Genomic DNA, 16,593 nt, shown 5'->3' on the forward strand with positions numbered 1-16,593 from the left:
CTGTGTAGAGTTATCCAAATTAGCATGTATATATATATGTATGTATACAAAATATGCATGTGTCCAGGGTCTGAGAGAATAAATTTGGGTCTTAAAGCAAGTAGTACGAGGACAGATAGGATTTTTGTAAAGATAAGGAAACGTTCAAACGGCGGCCCTGTCTTTAAAGATATAACTTCTTATGCTTCTAAATGTTTCACTCTTGGCAGGTATGGGTCGCTTTCGAAACCTGTCTCAGGCTGGGAAAATTATTTTGTTTCCTTGAAGACTTTTGAATACTGAGTAAGGTTCTGTATGAATTTTCCGATTTTCCCTTGAATAATCCACAGGGCTTCATTTGTTTTGTGGAGTTTTGGAAAAACCACACATTTTACTTTCTGGTGATAGAAGCAGTCATTTTCCTTAGCTAGTTTTTCTTTTTTGCCCCTGACCCAGAGCCTTTGTCTTTTGTCCACGTTCCTTGTTTGTTTTTTCTTTTCTTTTCTTTTCTTTTCTTTTCTTTTTTTTTCCTCGGCCCTGTCTTCTCTCCCTCCATCTTTGTCTGTCTTTGCAGTTTTGGGCCCAACTTGGCTTTCTCTCTCCAGGTTTGGCTTTCTTCTCTCTCTCTCTCTCTCTTTCTCTTTTCCTCTTTTTCTGTGGTCTGATCATTTTTTTTCTTTGGGAGGCACATTATTCCTAGTGATGTCTGAAACTGGCATGGGTATTTCAGAAATGTTTCAATGAAAACTGTTGCTTTAAAAAAAATCAAATTCTATATACTTGACAATAAGAGAGGCCTTTCTCTCGCAAAGGCAGAAAAATTCTTTTCCACAAACCAAAAAGCCCATGTTAATTTTTAAAGTCTTCTCTCTGGCTTCTCGATTTTTCTTTTAAGTGAAGAAAATACCTTTCCCCCCAAATTGCCTGTTTTCCACCCCCTGTCTTTAGTTTTCTTTTTTGCTCCCTGCTCTCACCAGCATCACTGCCTTCCTCTCCCTCTCCCTGTTTTTTTCTCTCATTCTCTTCCCCCTCCCCTCTCCTCAGAGGCCTTCCTCTCCCCTTGCTTCCTCCATCCCCTGAACCCTTGCACTTGGGGGTGACACAGCCCTTGGAGAAGCCTTGAATTGTCTGAAGGTTTTTTTGTCTTCCTCTTGTCCGTGTGCAGGGTGCAGAGCCTCTGAGCCCTCAACCCAGGCGGGAGGGGAGAAGGGAAGGAGGCTGGGTCTGGGACAGGTAATCTTCCAACAGAGCCTCCACTCTCTTTAACAAAAGGGGGACAGTCCCCTTTTGTCTGGGGCTCCTGAGGGGCGTGTCCAGGGCCTAGAGCCACCACCAGTGGCATGGAGGAGGAGGAGGCTACAGCGGTGGGGGCACACCAAGTGTTGTTTTTGGTTTTTTTTTTTTTAAGATTTTATTTATTTATTTGGCAGACAGAGACACAGCGAGAGAGGGAACACAAGCAGGGGGAGTGGGAGAGGGAGAAGCTGGCCTCCTCCAGCCGCCACCGAGCAGCCCAATGTGGGCTCGATCCCAGGACCCTGGGATCATGACCTGAGCCGAAGGCAGATGCTTAACGACTGAGCCACCCAGGCGGCCCCCACCAAGTGTTTCTAATGGAACCTGAGTGATTCCTTTCTGTGTGTGCCCACAGAAGAGAGAGACCTTCTTCCCTCCCTCTCCAAGCCTTAGGAATACCCGGGCCTCAGGCCGCTCTTCCAGAAAACTCCCCCACACACCCCAGACAGCGGCCCCTGTGGGAACAGGGTGAGGGGAGAGTGCTCCCTGGGAATCCATTTCTGCCCACCTTCAAGGTTACAACAACTGGCAGGAGAAGGACAATTGACGATTGTTCTTGTTCCGTGTTACTCTCCTGGGAAGGGCCTGTTGCTCCTCCCGTTAAGGGAGCATTGAGGGGGCGCACTGGGCTCTGTGTGGATCCCTGAGGCTCTATTGAGAAACTCCACCGGCCCTCCCGGGCCACTTCTATGTCCAATCTCTCTGCCCCTCCCTCGACCTTTGACCCCTCCCTCCATCCTGCAGTGAATCACGGATCTTGTCCCGTTCCCTGGACTTCCACGTGGATCTTCTCACCCGCCATCTCCCCACCACCTACCCGGTTGCACCAACCGGTTTCGGAATCAACCCATGTTTAGCGCAACTCTTCCACCCCGCACTGTGGTCTGTGAGACGGAATATGCCAGAATTCTCCAGGAGGCCCATGTTGGCCATTTTCTGTTTGGTGTCTAATATTTAGTATAAATCAAACTGCCAGAAAAACACCCATGTGTCAAATATAAACTCACTTCTGGTTTTTACCATCTCCTCTTGACTCTAGAAAGTAAGATTGCTTCTCTCAAGGTGGAGAGGCAGGGTTTGGTATCTTATGTCACTCAGTTAACATCTTTGGCTAATTGGACTGAAGCTGGTTATTAACATGATGTTAATTATTGAACGCTACTCTAAGAGGCCTGTCTGCAATGACACCTGCCTCCTGCTTGCTCACCTCTGTTTCTCCTGGGGGTCAGCTGTGAGCTCACTGCAGACCATTCAGGACCTGGGCTGGGGTCCCAGGTGCTGGCCGGCACCTTCCCATTGTCAGGCTTCAGCGCCAGCCCAGGACTGCATGTTTTGTCCTGGCACACCCCAGGCACTCTTCTGGGAACTCTTCTGCCAGCATGAAGGCCACTGAGCACAGGGTTTCAGACGGGGAAGAAAGGGGCACGAGTGAGCAGTGACCTCCCCCCCCCCCATGCCAGCTGAGGGCTGAGCCTCGCCTGGGGAGAGGGCAGATGTAGGGACAGTTCCGAGCGGGATCAGCCTCTCCCTGTCTGTTTGAGGTCTCTGCCCTTCTTTTAATAACTGTCTCCTCCTTACAGCTTCTCCAAGGCCTAAGGCAGGCTGCTCAGTAAGCCTCTTGCAGAGAGAACCCATGGGGATGGCACTCACCCCAGGCCTCCCTCTCCTGAGCTCACCCTCCCACCTGGCTGGGAGGGAGGCCGCTTCCCTATGACTCGGTTTCCCCAAAGTTGTCCCTCTTTTCCTGCTAGAGCCCTTTCCTTTCCGTTTTGTTGTCTCCTGTCTTTGATTTCTCCCTTTTATATCGGTTTCTTTTTGTATGCTCTTGCACCTTGCTCCTCCGTAGGGGTTCGGGCCCTTTAGTCTGAATTGAATTGGGGGGTAGGTGAGTGTTGTCCCTCCTCCAACCAAGAAACACTTAAACACAGATCAAGTGGAGAGGGCAAAGCTGGAGAAAGCAAAGAATGAAGTGTCTGGGGGTTGGGGGGAGGCCTCGTAAGACTCAGTGACTGTTCGGAAGTAGTGTCCATCTTCCTGCCTTTGTCACTTCTCCCTGGGATTGGCTGTTGTGTTTGTGGCTGCATGTAGTGCTTGTCAGCGGAGTGCTGTGACAGGAGGCTATTTTAATAAACTGTTGCAGTTTCTCGAGCCGAGCTGCATTGCGTTGGCATCCCTCGTCACCGCTAATGGAGCGTGCGTGGCTGGGTGTGGGCTGAGGGAGGCGGTCGAGCTCGCTGGGGGCCTGGGGGTGGGGGTGCGCCTTGTCTGGGAGTGCTCCTGCCAGCGGCAGCCGGGCCTGGGGAGGAAGGGGTGGCCGCACCCTGGGCGCCAGGTCCCTGCCCTGGAAGTGCTGCTGGCATCGACACTTTCCGAGCTCTCTTTCTTCTCTTTCTATTCATAGCATCGCAGGCTCGTGTGTATGGCCAGGGAGGAAAACTTCCACTCGCCCCTGTGCGCTCCATAAATAAAAAAAGAAATAGAACCAGAGAGAGAGTGTGAGGGCCTGAGAGAAAGAGACTGAAACCAAAACACAGAGAAGGCGCAGCTGCTCTCCCCAAGGCCTTCTGGGGCGCCCGCCCGAGCCAGGCCTTTATTTATTTCTTTTTCTGGCTTAAAAAAAAAATCTGTGTCTTCCTCAATCCTAGTCCCCCCAGCTCTACACCCCCCCCCTCCAAATTTGCTGGCTGGCTGCTGCCAAATGGACCCGAGTGGGAGCCTGGAATGAAAAATTCATAACTGCTGGACTTTGCTTGTTCATTAGACGTGAACTTGTCGATTGGGCAAATTGTTTTTGGTCTCCAACTGCCGGGGGCTCTCCCCACCCTCCCGGCTCGCCCGGTTCCCTCCTCCCCTTGGACACAGCCATTGGCTGCTCGAGGATGTCTCATTGCCAAATAGGTGGATCCTTCTCTCTCTCTCTCTCTTCCTTCCCCCCCCCCCCCCTTTTACTGGCTTTGGCACAGGCAAATGGATGGGGATTGAGCATGAAAGGGGAGAGAGAGGGAGTTTGAGAGAGAAAAGCAAAAAAAAAAAAAAAAAAAAAAATCCAAAACCCAACCAGCGCTCTCTCTCTCTCTCTCTCTCTCTCTCTCTCTCACACACACACACACACACACACAGCACCATCCCATCCACGTCCTCCCTCGCTCTCTCCCTCTCTCTCTTCTTTCCTTCCTCCCTCCCTTACTCCCTCTCTCTCTTTTGCACGCGTCTGCCAGCGACGGTCTGCAGCCGGTCCGAACTCGTCTTCTTCCCCGGGAATCTGCGAGCTCCCCCTTTGCCTGCGATCAGGCTCAGAGGCGGAGGGAGGCAGCGCGAAGTTTACACCCCTGTGCCGCTGCCAAAGCCGAAAGCCTTTTTCTTCAGCTGCCGCTTTCCCCCTCCTGGTTTTTGTTTTTGTTTTGTTTTGCACGGGGGGGTGGGGTGGGGTGGGGGGTGGGGTGGGGTGTGCTGTGTGTTGGGGGTGGTGATTGGGAGGTAGGTTTTGATTTTTTAAATTTTGCATATTTTCCTTCTCTCTCTCTCTCTCTTTTTAAACTGAAAGAGGATGCACAGGAGGCGAAATTGAACATTTTTTTGTTGGCTTTTGTTTACCTGGCGTGTGTGGCAACCGGCTCGCTCCCTCTCTCTGCTTGCTATCCCTGACCTTTCTTTCTTTTTGCTCCTTTTCAAAAAAAATATTAATTTCCCCCTTCTGTGCAATGGAGCGTGGAGGGGGGAGGAGGGGGAAGGGTTTGAGAATCCACCCAAGCCCGGCCCCTATTCCCCAGAACACCAATAATAACCCCCTTTAAAACATTTACCTTCCTCCCCTGCTCCTCCCCCTCCCCCCTCCCCCCACCCGCCCCCAACTCACAACTCTGTTGAGTCCAGAAGCTCAGAATCGGGCGTTGGGCTTTGCCGGGTGCTTCAGATCAATGGTAATTATTTAATTTTTTCCAGTTTTATTTTTGTAAACAGAAATCAATTATTATTTAAACTTCAAACAAGCAAACAAGCAAAAAAAAAAAAACCAAAACCGAAAACAAAAACAAAAAGCGGGAGCCCAGCCCTCTGTCACCTGACTGAGTGGGAAAGAGGGTGAAGGGGTCAGTGGGGAAGGGGCTGCAGGACGCCCCACGTAGCTTTTAACCCTAATGTGGCCGAGGCAACCACCTTATTTGTGCTAACAAGAAGTGTTTTGTTCCTTATTACTGTGATTAACATTAGTATCGGTGTCGGTAACAAAGCTGAAATCACATATTTAGGATTTAGATCTGATTTAAAAAAAAATGCTGTGGTGGACGTTCCAATTGGAGCAGGAGAAAGAATGAAAACAGCTCGGGGAGGGGAATGCCAAATCCGGTTCCTCGCTGGCTCCTGGATGTCATGTTCTCTTTTTGGGGGTGGCCAAAACCCGACCGGTGTCGGGACTCGAGGCGGCCCCCGCACGCCTAGCCCGGGCGTCCACGGGAGTCGGTGCAGACCGGACCCCGCACCGGGGCGAGCTGACAGGAGTTTGCGGCAGCGATAGAACATGGAGATGTCATGGGCGCGACAGAGCCTGGCGGGGATACCAGCAGCGTGTGTGTGTGGACGGCAACGTTGTCTGTGCGCGCGTGTGTGTGAGTGAGTGAGTGAGGGAGAGAGAGAGAGAGAGAATAGGTGTGTGCTCAGGCGCTGGGTGCCTCTGTCTGGCTGCTGAGGCTGACATGGGAGCAAGCGGCTGGCGAGGCTGGTGGCGGCTCCAGACCACACTTCTGTAGAACAATCACGAGAGAAAATTGTCGTGGGAGGGGGGAGGAGGCGGAGGCGGCGGTTTTCCTTGTGCCCCCCTTCTAACGCTTCTTTTCTCCTTTTCTCTTTCCCCCTCACCCCGGCTTCCCCTCCTCCCGTCCTCCCTCGCCCCGCATGCTCCCGGCTTGCCGCCTGCAGGATGAGTTCCACCCGTTCATCGAGGCGCTGCTGCCTCACGTCCGCGCCTTCTCCTACACCTGGTTCAACCTGCAGGCGCGGAAGCGCAAGTACTTCAAGAAGCACGAGAAGCGGATGTCGAAGGACGAGGAGCGGGCGGTGAAGGACGAGCTGCTGGGCGAGAAGCCCGAGATCAAGCAGAAGTGGGCATCCCGGCTGCTGGCCAAGCTGCGCAAAGACATCCGGCCTGAGTTCCGAGAGGACTTTGTGCTGACCATCACCGGCAAGAAGCCCCCCTGCTGCGTGCTCTCCAACCCCGACCAGAAGGGCAAGATCCGGCGGATTGACTGCCTGCGCCAGGCCGACAAGGTGTGGCGGCTGGACCTGGTCATGGTGATTTTGTTTAAGGGGATCCCCCTGGAAAGTACTGATGGGGAGCGGCTCTACAAGTCGCCCCAGTGCTCGAACCCCGGCCTCTGCGTCCAGCCACATCACATTGGAGTCACAATCAAAGAACTGGATCTTTATCTGGCTTACTTTGTCCACACTCCAGGTAGGTCACTCTCCACCCCCCCCCCATTTTATTTTACTTGCCGCCATTTGTTTTGTGTGTATCGCTCCTCTTCTTTTCCAAAGGATCCATGCAATGGGCCTGACTAGCACGCCTGCCCTGCGGGGGGGCGGGGGGGCGGCTGCAGCCTGTGTGATGTCCCCCGTTCCCTTCTGTTTCCCTCCACCCTCTCCATTCTTCCTCCTTCGCTCCCTTGCCACGGTACCTACCGGATTGTCGTGCATCTCCCTCTTTGGAGGACTCATCTTAGGACTGGGGCTCCGCTGCCTCCGAATTACCCACAATGGTGAGAGTTGGTGATGAACGCTACCACACACATACAAAAATCACTCGTTGCTCAGATTTAAAATGAGTCAGAAGAAGTATTGGGAGCCAGGTGCTGACTTTCCTGCGGCTTCTCCACAAGTCCGAGGGAAACGCGGGATTTGGCACAAGCGGGGTGGGCAGCAGTTCGGTGGAGAGAGGGGCGTGCAAAACCCCCGGTTAGGAGCCAGAATGAATAGAAAAGAGGAGAGAAGGCAGAGGCAGGCAGATTCTGGGGCCCAGATGCCCAGGCAGGAGCTGTTGTGGCTGGGATTTGGCTGCCAGAGAGTAGGAAAGTCGTTTGACTTCATAGAAAGTGAAAAGGAGCAGGAGATTCCGCGCGCTCTCCCTTCCGCGGTGTGCGGCTCCAGTGGGGAGACCCCAGGATGGCTGCCCACAGCCCCCACCCCTGGGCTGGGAAGCACAGAGGCTCTCCCCAGCACAGGCATGGCAGGGAGGAGCGTCGTTGCTGTGGTGGTCTGAGAGAAACAAACAATCCAAAAACTCTGTAAATTTTCCTTTTCTTTTGTGTTCCAAGTAGTTCCAGTTCTCCTCTTTGCTTTTCCAGTTTACCCAGCATTTTGGGTCGGGGTGGTGCAGTTCTCTTCCTCTGTTCCTTTCACTGCCCCCCCCCACCCTTTCCCTTTTTATAATTTCTTTCCGCTTTTGTTTTCTTACAAATTGAAACAGAGATGGCTGGTTAATTTTTAGCCTCCACTCAGCTACGCCCAATTTACTGCCGCCTTTGAAACCTAAACGGGCGGCACTCTGTGATTAAGCAAGGCAGAAGTGTGTTTACATTATGCCCAACCAACTTGTAATGAGAGGGCTACCAAACCTTTCTCTCTGTGTGTGTGTGTGTGTGTGTGTGTGTGTTTTTTCCTTTCCACCATTCCGGTATTTTTTCCCCCTTGTTTCCCTTCTTTCTCTCTTTATGCAAATGTAACAGAATGTGGCTTAACTTCAACTCTGGTGAATGTTCTTTCCCGCAAGTGTGTGTGTGTGTGTGTCTTCCTTCCTGTTCATTCATAAAAAAGAAAAGCAACTCACTTTTCTGCTGTGGTCACTCCCTTGCCTGTTTGGGAAGTTGGGAAGAGTGGTATGACTTAATCCAGAGATGAAATTTTGGGGAGCTTTTAGCATTGCCTCAGGAAGGTAACCTTTACTAGCATTAGCACTGAGGGTTTATATGTTGGACAACTCTGGGGAGGAAAAGGTGCTGTTGGAGGCCTCGCTCCTTACTCAGTCACCTTCTCTCTCATTCAGAGAGGTGGCTTTGGTGGTTGGTTGGAGGCAGTGGACAACCTCTGCCCCCCTTGCCTTGGCCCCCGAAGCCATTGCTCCCTCTGTGGATCTTTCTAGGCCTGCACCTGGCCCCGTGTGACTATCGGGACCCCTCATGAAGAATGCCTAACTGCCAGTCCTCTCCTCTGTTCGTCCTTTTTCTTTCTGGAAATGAGACTAAAGAAAAATTTGAAAAGTTATCCTCTCATTCTCTGTCTACACAGCAAGTTAGAATGGGGAGGGTGTGTGCCTGGTGGTGCTGGAGGTAGCCGGTGGGGAGCTTGGAGCCTTGAGTTTGTGTCTGTCAGGTAGATCTTCTGCAAGGGGATTCGGTACCTTCTGATTTCAGAACTAGGGCCTCTGAGATGGAAATCAGTACTCATCTTTCTCTGGCTTCCTCCTACCCTGCTCTTTAGCTAGATCCCCGTAGCCGAGCTGTTTCCCTTTCCTCTTTTATTTTAGGCCAAATTCTTGACTGCTGCCAGCATGGGGCTGAGGTAGGATGAAGTGTGTGTGATGGAGACCGTTTGTGGCCAGCCTCCTGGCTCCTGGACTGACCAGGCAGGTGTCGGGAGAAGGGAGGCATCCCCGCCCACCCCCCAGCTATAGTGAGATCACTTGCCCAGGAATATGAGCGAATTCATGCCCCATCGAATGCGACTGCAGCCATTTCTGTCCCGGCTGAGGTCCATTTCCTTGACAAAAGCTGAGTGGACAACTGAGGACATTTTTAAATAATTCATCTCTGCTCCGGCTCCCTGGACTCCAGATAGTTTCAACGAAGGTAGGATTTCTTGCTGGAATTGCTTTAATTCAGACGTGCCTCACTGCGGGAGCAGGGGTGAGTCATTGCAGCACGGGCCACCCGTGCGCCTGGGGTAGATGGTCTCAAGAATGCAAGGAGCAGACATGGCTTTTGCCCCCAAGCCACCCCAGTGTGCTAGAAAATGTCTTCTCCTGGCTAATTCCCCAAACAGCATCGATGTGACAGCACAGCCTTCTCCATGCCCGTGCACTCTGATGTCCTCAGCAGGCTGCCACTTGTTCCTTCCCCGCCCTGGAACCTGGGAGTGGGGGCTAGGGTGGCAAGGGCTCAGACAAGAGTTGCCGTGGATTCTAAAAGAAGTCTTTTTCTTCCCTTAAAACTGGGCTGAAGGACCAGTGTGGGCTGAGCTGGTGGTGCTGGGTGTGACAACAAGTGAATTTGACACAGTGCAAAGCGTGGGGGCACTGCTTTACCTCCAAGTGCCGTCGTCATCCGTGGCCCTCGCGTGCTCTTATTTTGCCCCACATGAAGCTTCGAGAGGAGCCATGGCTGGAGAGGGAATCTAGGACATGTGTGTGTGATGTCTGGAGCTCCACTCCCAGTGTGCGGCGTCCAAAAGACCGCCCAGAGTGTGTTACGGCCTCCCTGAGGGTTAGCTTTCCTGCTGGGAAGGAGTCTCGCCATGTGTCTGTCCCATTTAGGAGGGAACATTGAGGCAGCTCAGGGTCAGAGAGCACTGTCATGGGGAGGAGAGGTGTATCCCTGGTGATGTCCTTCCATCCAAAGAGGTTGCCCTATGGCAGGCGGTTGAAGATAGGCTGGGAGCGCGGGTCCAGGAGGCCTCTGCTTGTGTGGGGAAGGATGGCTGCGCTGGTCTGGAAGTGCTGCTAGACTCTTTCCAAACCTTCCACGGAGCCCTGAAGGTGAACTGGTATCTTCAGACCTGCCCTAACCTAGGCTTCGGACCTAGGAAATAGAAAAATCTGGGTGCCTGGCTGGCTCTGCTGGTAGAGCACGTGCCTCTTGATCTCGGGTTGTGAGTTCGAGCCCCATGTTGGGTGGAGAGATTGCTTAAAAATTAAAAAGAAAATCTGAAAGTAATAAAATGCTTTACTGAATGGAAATGGCAGTGAAGGCCCGTGAAGTCCAGATATTCGGGTGGTGGTTCTTTCCTTTATCTCTGCTTTTTCATTATGGAGAAATTCACATGTAGAAGGAGCCCCCTTCACTGGTGCCAGTAGTTTGCCAGCTTATGGCCAGTCTCGACTCATCCATACCCCCCACTGCCCACCCATGCTGTGTCGTTTAGAAGAAAATCCAGGCATTGTAGTTTTTCATCTGTAAATATATCTGCTCACATCTCTAAAGATAAGGAGTTGTGAAGAACATAACCACAATGTCACTGTCACACCTAAAAATAATTTCTTTAGTTTCTTTAGTTTGGTCGGGCTAGTCAGTGTTTACATTTCCCTAATCATCTAATTTTGTTGGTTTGTCTAGGTCAGGATCAGAATTGGAATCAGGTGCACGCAGGGGTGTCTGGCTGGCTCAGTCGGTAGAACATGCGACTCTTGATCTCAGGGTCATGAGTCCAAGCCCCATGTTGGGCGTAGAGCTCTAAAAAAAAAAAAAAAAAAAAAAAAATTGTGCACACACTGCAATGGGTTCGATAGGTCTTTCAAGACTCATAACCTCTACGTGGTCCTCCTCCTCCTCCATCTTGGTTTCTTTTCCGGCAGTTTTTGGGTTGTTGCTATTGAAGGACCTGGGTCATTTGTCCCGTAGGGTTTCTCTGTCTGGACTCCGCAGCCTGTGCTCCCTTGGGTTGTTCAGGGCAGTGTTCTGAAAGGAGATTCTGCCTCCCTCCTCACTTCCAGGTCCTGGGACGGCTGGACCTTACCCAGCATAGGAAGTGGATTAGCACCTAAGGAATTGTCTAAGTGAACTTTTTCAAGTGCACGGTCACCCTTCTCAGGTACAAGAGTCCCCTGGTTTTTGCTCTCTGCTTCAGAGCTCAGGGCTTTACAGTGAGCACTGGTTTTCAGGTCCGAGGGAGGACTCCTCATCTGGGTCCCTCCCTGGTGGTAGAGGGCATCGTTCGGCCATGTTAGCCCTGCCAAGATGCAGCCGATGCCAGCGATGCCCTGAAGTCTTCACTGGACGCTCGGTCCATCTGGTGGCTCTGGTGCCAGTGCATGGGAGGGGCCGGAGGAGCACCAGCCGCGCTCTTGGGGGACTAACCCCTAGCATGGCCCCTGTGCCACCTCACCCACGGCCTCCTTTTTCAAGGCCCAGAAATGCCACTGGTCTGCGTCTTTGAGGCAACACCATCTGGTGCTAGGGCTAGCGGAGACCGCAGGGCCCAGGAACCGGATTCACATGATTAGCAAGATCTATGGATCATCTTTTAACCCAACGTAACGTGCCCTTTAGAACATCCTTCGAGGAGAGGTCGGTTTTGTGCAAAGATCAACTTCGGTTGTAAAATTCTTCTGTTCGTCCAACCCGAGAATGGTTAAAGGGATGAAAGCCGCTAACACGTACAGATACAGGCACAGAGTGGGCAGGCAGGGGCTCACAGCTGCCGCAATCACGGCTGTTAGGACGTCGTGCGCCCAAGGCTGCCTCCCTATCACCTTCACCTGCCAGTCTCATTTCTGGTAAGGGATGATGCAGGTGAGAGCTAAGTTTTCTGTAACATGGCAGCCTCTCAGATGCTGAAGCCCGCTGTCGTGGTTCCTTTCCACCCATCTCCCCAGGAAGCTGTCCTTTCTCCAGGCCAAACATTGCCGGTCCCTCCCGCCTCCCGCACCGGACACAGCTCCTCGAGCCCTTGCCACTTTGGTCACCACTCCCTGGAGGCCCTCTTAAACTGGAGCATTTGGTACGGAACACAGAAACTCGAGGCTCGATCAGATCCCATGGTAGCCACAGGATTTGCAGGGCCTTCCAGCTCCGTAATTTGTGGGGCCCGGTGCAAAATGAAGGTGCGGGGCTCCTGGTGCAAAATGATTAGGGACTGCAGTGTGACAACAGTGAGAACATTAAAACCAAGCATGGGGCGTGTGTGACTGTCCAGGTTGCACACCTGTAAAGCCGACCCAGGCCACCTGTGCTCTGTTAATGTGACAGGGAATGCCTTGCTTGGCGGGATGGAAGGGTGATGGGGGCTCAGGCTAGCCTCAAGAGGGGATGTGACCCCAAAGAGGAAATCAGAAATGCCCAGACCCAGCCCTTTGGCTTGGCCTCATTCTAGGACTCCCTTGACCATCTGCTCCTGTTCCCTTTGTCCATAGCCTATCTGCCCAACCGGCCAGGGGTCCGCACTGGCCGCGATGCACAGGGGTCTTGGTGGAGTGCCCACTCTGCTGGCTGAGTTGAAAGCTGTAGCTCAAGGGAAAAAAAGACTCAACCCTTGTCTGAGCTTGAACCAGCAGAGCGCGGGCTGTGAATAAGCCGGAGGGGACCTGGACGCCTGAGCACGGTGACCAGCTGTGCTCCACCACCCACCCAGAGGAAACAGGCCCACTCTGCAGCAGGAGGGACACGCAAAAGGACTTCCTGAGGATTCTGTTTACTTTTTGGCACTGCCACAGGGTGGTCGAATTTCCTTTATTCATGAAATACGCACTTGGTGAACCTACTGTGAGCGAGGCCCTTCGAAGAATGAGAGACTCCTGCATGCAGCTGGCAGGGTTTGGGTGAGGGCCTCATGATGACTTCTAGAAGCGCTGTCCTGTAGGCGTGAATGTGCAGTGATCCATGCTGGAGGGGAGGGAAGACCCGCTCAGGCTTCACCAGGGGCCGTGGAGAGGGAGGCAGGGCCCATCTCTGCCACTTTCTAGTGTTGCACAGACCTGGGGACTCCGGGGAAGGGTGGGCCAGAGGGGCGGAGGGCCGCGCCACGGTCCCCCTCTGTTCTGGTGTCCTGTGGCAGCTGTGCGGAGAGAGCCCAGCTGAGCATCCCCTCTTCTGCCCAAGGAAGAGGGTGGCTCTCTCCCCACTCCTTTCTCTCTTTGCCCCGTCGGTCCCACCCCCTCCCCTGTCTCAGGAGCTGCCACGCTTCAGTTAGTTTATCCTTCAGTGTCCGATTCAGAAGTCCTTTCAAAGGCCCGAGCCGTGTCAGCGGCGGTGCTCGCACAAAAGGCCTCTTTGATTTCTTGTTTGTTTTCATTTGCCAGTGGAGGGGGAGGGGGCTGGAGAGAAAGAGCTTCTGGGTTTTAAAATTTTTATTTGGGTTGCTTCATTCTCAGAGGGGTCGGTTCCCTGGAACTCCTTCCTGAGTTGGGGGCTTGGAAGGCGATGATGGGTGGTCTTCTGGGGAGAGGGCTGACGGGGGATGTGGGGGCTGCCCCCACCAAGCAAGAGGGGGAAGGGTGGGGGTTAGGATATGGTCGTTGGTTCACCTTCAAACATCCCGTGCTAGGCCCCAGGGTGGGAAGGGTTAGGTTAGAGCCCACTGCTTGGGTAGGGAAAGGTCTGACATGCCTGGCACTAAAGGACATTCCCATGTTAGCCGCGGACATCCTAGTAGAGGCCTTGGCACAGCTGTACGATTTGAGTAGTCCTGAACCTTGACTTTGCCATTTTCCCTTTAGTGTCGCAGATTCCCTCTTGGATGAGAAGGGAGTGGGGATCCTTCTAGCACGCACATTCCTCAGAAATTCTAAGTGTCTTCAAATACAGGCTGGGGCTCCCCACTCTCCGTCAGGGAATGAAATGGAGGGGTGACAAATCTACCCAGCAGCCTGGCGTCCTGTTTCCTACAGACCTGGGACAAGCCCCCGTCCTCCCAGGCTTGCTCTCTCACTGCCCCCCCCCCCCCCCCCCCCGCCACCAGCCTCCAAACCCCACCCCATACCTCTTGTCTCTCCGTGATGGCTGGTTTGTGAGGCGCTGCAGCCATGGGTGCCCCTCCCAGAGGTCACGGCCCATGGCTCCTGGAGGACTTTGAGGACAGGGAGCTGAGGCTGAAATGAGACAGAGGGCTGCCCTCGCCAGCGGTTTGGGACTAGAGGCACCCAGAGTCGTGCCTGTCGGGGTGCATACTTTAAGCACATGTGGGTGCATCCCAGCATGCAGTAAGAAGAGGTGCAGCCCATCGGTTGTTTCAGGAAGGGAGTGCTGGAGAGTGAGGCTTGGGCAGGTGGTCACGGGCGTCAGCAACAGGGAAGTATGCCCACTGGGTGAGGGGGCTCCGCAGGGCCTGGTTGGCAGACGGGAGGAGGAGGCTGGGGGGCTGAGAGATAGATAAATATAGCTGATGGCATTTCTGATGATAGGTTTTTCTTGGCACCAAGGGCACCGTGGAAAACAGCACGACAAACGCCGGCCCCACAGGCCGCTGTCGCCATTTTAAGCATGTTTGAGCCGAGGGGTTGCTGGCATTAGAAGAGGGTCCCAGCAGGCAGAGGGGCTGCAGCAGGGAGATTTGGCTGCACTGGGCCTTACCCCCTGGGTGCCTGTGTTTTTTACTTTGTCCGTATGGGTATCTACTAACTGATTTTCTGGCCCTTTGGGGATTAAAAAATATTTTGGTGTTGCTCTTTGTGGGCTTGTCTCCCAAGTGACTTGCCCCCCCCAGCCACTGTGGCCTATCTGTTGGTGTGTGTGTGTGTGTGTGTGTGTGTGTGTGTGTGTGTGTGTGTGAGGGGATATTCTGGCTCTTGTCCTCACTTTTGATGTCTTAATGATGACCTGGCATGCTACTGCCCCAGGTCAGGGCCATTGTTCACTGTTATTTGGGGGACATCCAATAACTTAAGGGGCACCCATTTGTTCAGGATCCCAACAACTTCTTGTTCCCTGTCCAGTGGAGGAAGGGGCACACCCCTGCTCTCCCTCCCCTACCTTAATTCCGTTTTTTCCATCAAAGGTCTAGTTTATGGCTAAGGCACCATGCTGAGTCCTGTCTATGTGTTAACCACCCAAATTCTCACACCGATTCTGGTTTTAAATCTGTGCTCCTGGCTGAACGTGTTTGTGCTGAGGTGACACACAGCGGTCTCTGTGTGTGGTGGGGGGGATCAGTGATCAGACCCGGGGGGCCTGGGAGTCTTCCTAGAAGATGACCTGTTTGAACCACGTCTTGAAAGACAGTGAGGAATTACCTGGTTTTTGTCAGCTGGCTGAGCCTTTTCAGCCGCCAGAAGCTGATTCCCTCCTCACAATGGTTGAGTGATATAGCAGGGCAGGTATTATTATCCCCGGGCCCGTACAGAGATGGGAACCCAAGTACAGAGATGTCAAGGCACTCAGGTCACAAGATGAGTTTCTGGCAGAAGGACCCCAGGATCCAGGTCACTGAGCACTTCCACCTGTGGGCCTTGCTGCTCCTTGAACTTCATGGGGATTGCTGGCCTTGGCGGAGTCTCAGAGGAGAAAGCTGTGTGGGTCCCCATGGTCTCCCTTGCTCTCTAGGAGCTGAGACGGTGGAGCTGGAGCCTAGCCTGTGGCTCAGCTCAAGGGCTCCCCCAGCTGCTGAGCACGTGGGGTGGAGACAGTGATCGGGCACCTGGCCTGTCCTTGACACTGGCCTCCCCACCAGCTGGCCCCCTGCCTCCGACCTGAGAGGCAGCATGATACAGGTCGGGTCAGGTCCACTGAATGTCTTCACCCTGCCGTGGCCAGCTCGGCTTCTTGGCGCCCCTCCCTGGAGTATGGGGAAGGGCAGGTAGAGTGGGGAGGAAGTCCAGGCCTGGGGCCAGGCGGCCTGATCCTTGCTCTGTCACGCCCTTTTCCTGGGAGTCTGCTTGGAATCAGTGTTTGAAATAAAAATGAATGTAATTATCCTAATTAACCAGATGATTGCTGGAAGTTTTGCAGTAATCTTCTCTACATTGTCTCTTATGCTCCCTCACGTAAACTCTTGCCCTTACCCCTTTCTTAAAGTTTGAAAACTTTGGGTCTGTGTACATAAAAACTCTCCCAACATGTGGAGGGGTGGGGTTGTAGGGAGAGGCTAGCCCATACTAGAGATTTTCCTGTTTCTGTGGCTAGTGAGAGAGGGACATAACCTCTTAACCACTGACAACAGCTCCTGTAGAGCAGTTTCCCAACCACGGCAGTGTTGGCTTTTGGACCAGACCATTCTGTGTTGTGGAGACTGTCCTGTGTGTTGTGGGGTGGTTAACGACATCTCTGGCCTCTACCTGCTAGATGTCAGTTGCAACACCCCACCCCAGGTGTGACAACCAAAATACCTCCAGACATTTCCATGGGGAGAGAATTGCCCCAGCTGAGAGCCTCTGGCCTGGAAGAAACGGAGGGATTCAGACAGAACATTGCCCGCATTTACTTCTTGCCTCTCCTCTCAGTCGTGTGGCAACAGAACCTCTGAGCCCCGGCTGTTCCCCTGCATGTCCTATGTCATTTTCCCCTTCTGGGCAGCAGGAGCCTGGGCTGAAGCAATCTGGGGGCTCCTCTCCCTCATGAGAATCAGGAGTCCATCTAAGAGTCTCCTCCCAAATGTCCCTCCTAATATCTTGCATCGGGGTCTCTC

At 53.2% G+C, this 16,593-nt stretch overlaps 1 protein-coding gene across 15 annotated transcripts in view; it reads left to right on the top strand.

Moving 5' to 3' along the window:
* The window catches only part of NFIX (nuclear factor I X), a 97,512-nt gene that overhangs the window by 21,742 nt on the left and 59,177 nt on the right, over positions 1-16,593 (top strand). For 3 of the 15 annotated variants that reach the window (XM_027584143.2, XM_027584154.2, XM_027584153.2), the window contains exon 2: positions 6,190-6,721. In XM_027584143.2, coding sequence (XP_027439944.1) covers positions 6,190-6,721 — 532 coding nt within the window. Of the gene's footprint in view, positions 1-4,390; positions 4,662-4,703; positions 5,196-5,283; positions 5,880-5,909; positions 5,920-6,189; positions 6,722-16,593 lie in introns of those variants that run through there. The other 12 variants (XR_003518075.2, XM_027584145.2, XM_027584148.2 and 9 more) reach the window with 11 other exon arrangements.

This window comes from Zalophus californianus, chromosome 1 (assembly GCF_009762305.2).
Source record: "Zalophus californianus isolate mZalCal1 chromosome 1, mZalCal1.pri.v2, whole genome shotgun sequence".
In the NCBI taxonomy this organism is placed as follows: Eukaryota; Metazoa; Chordata; class Mammalia; order Carnivora; family Otariidae; genus Zalophus; species Zalophus californianus.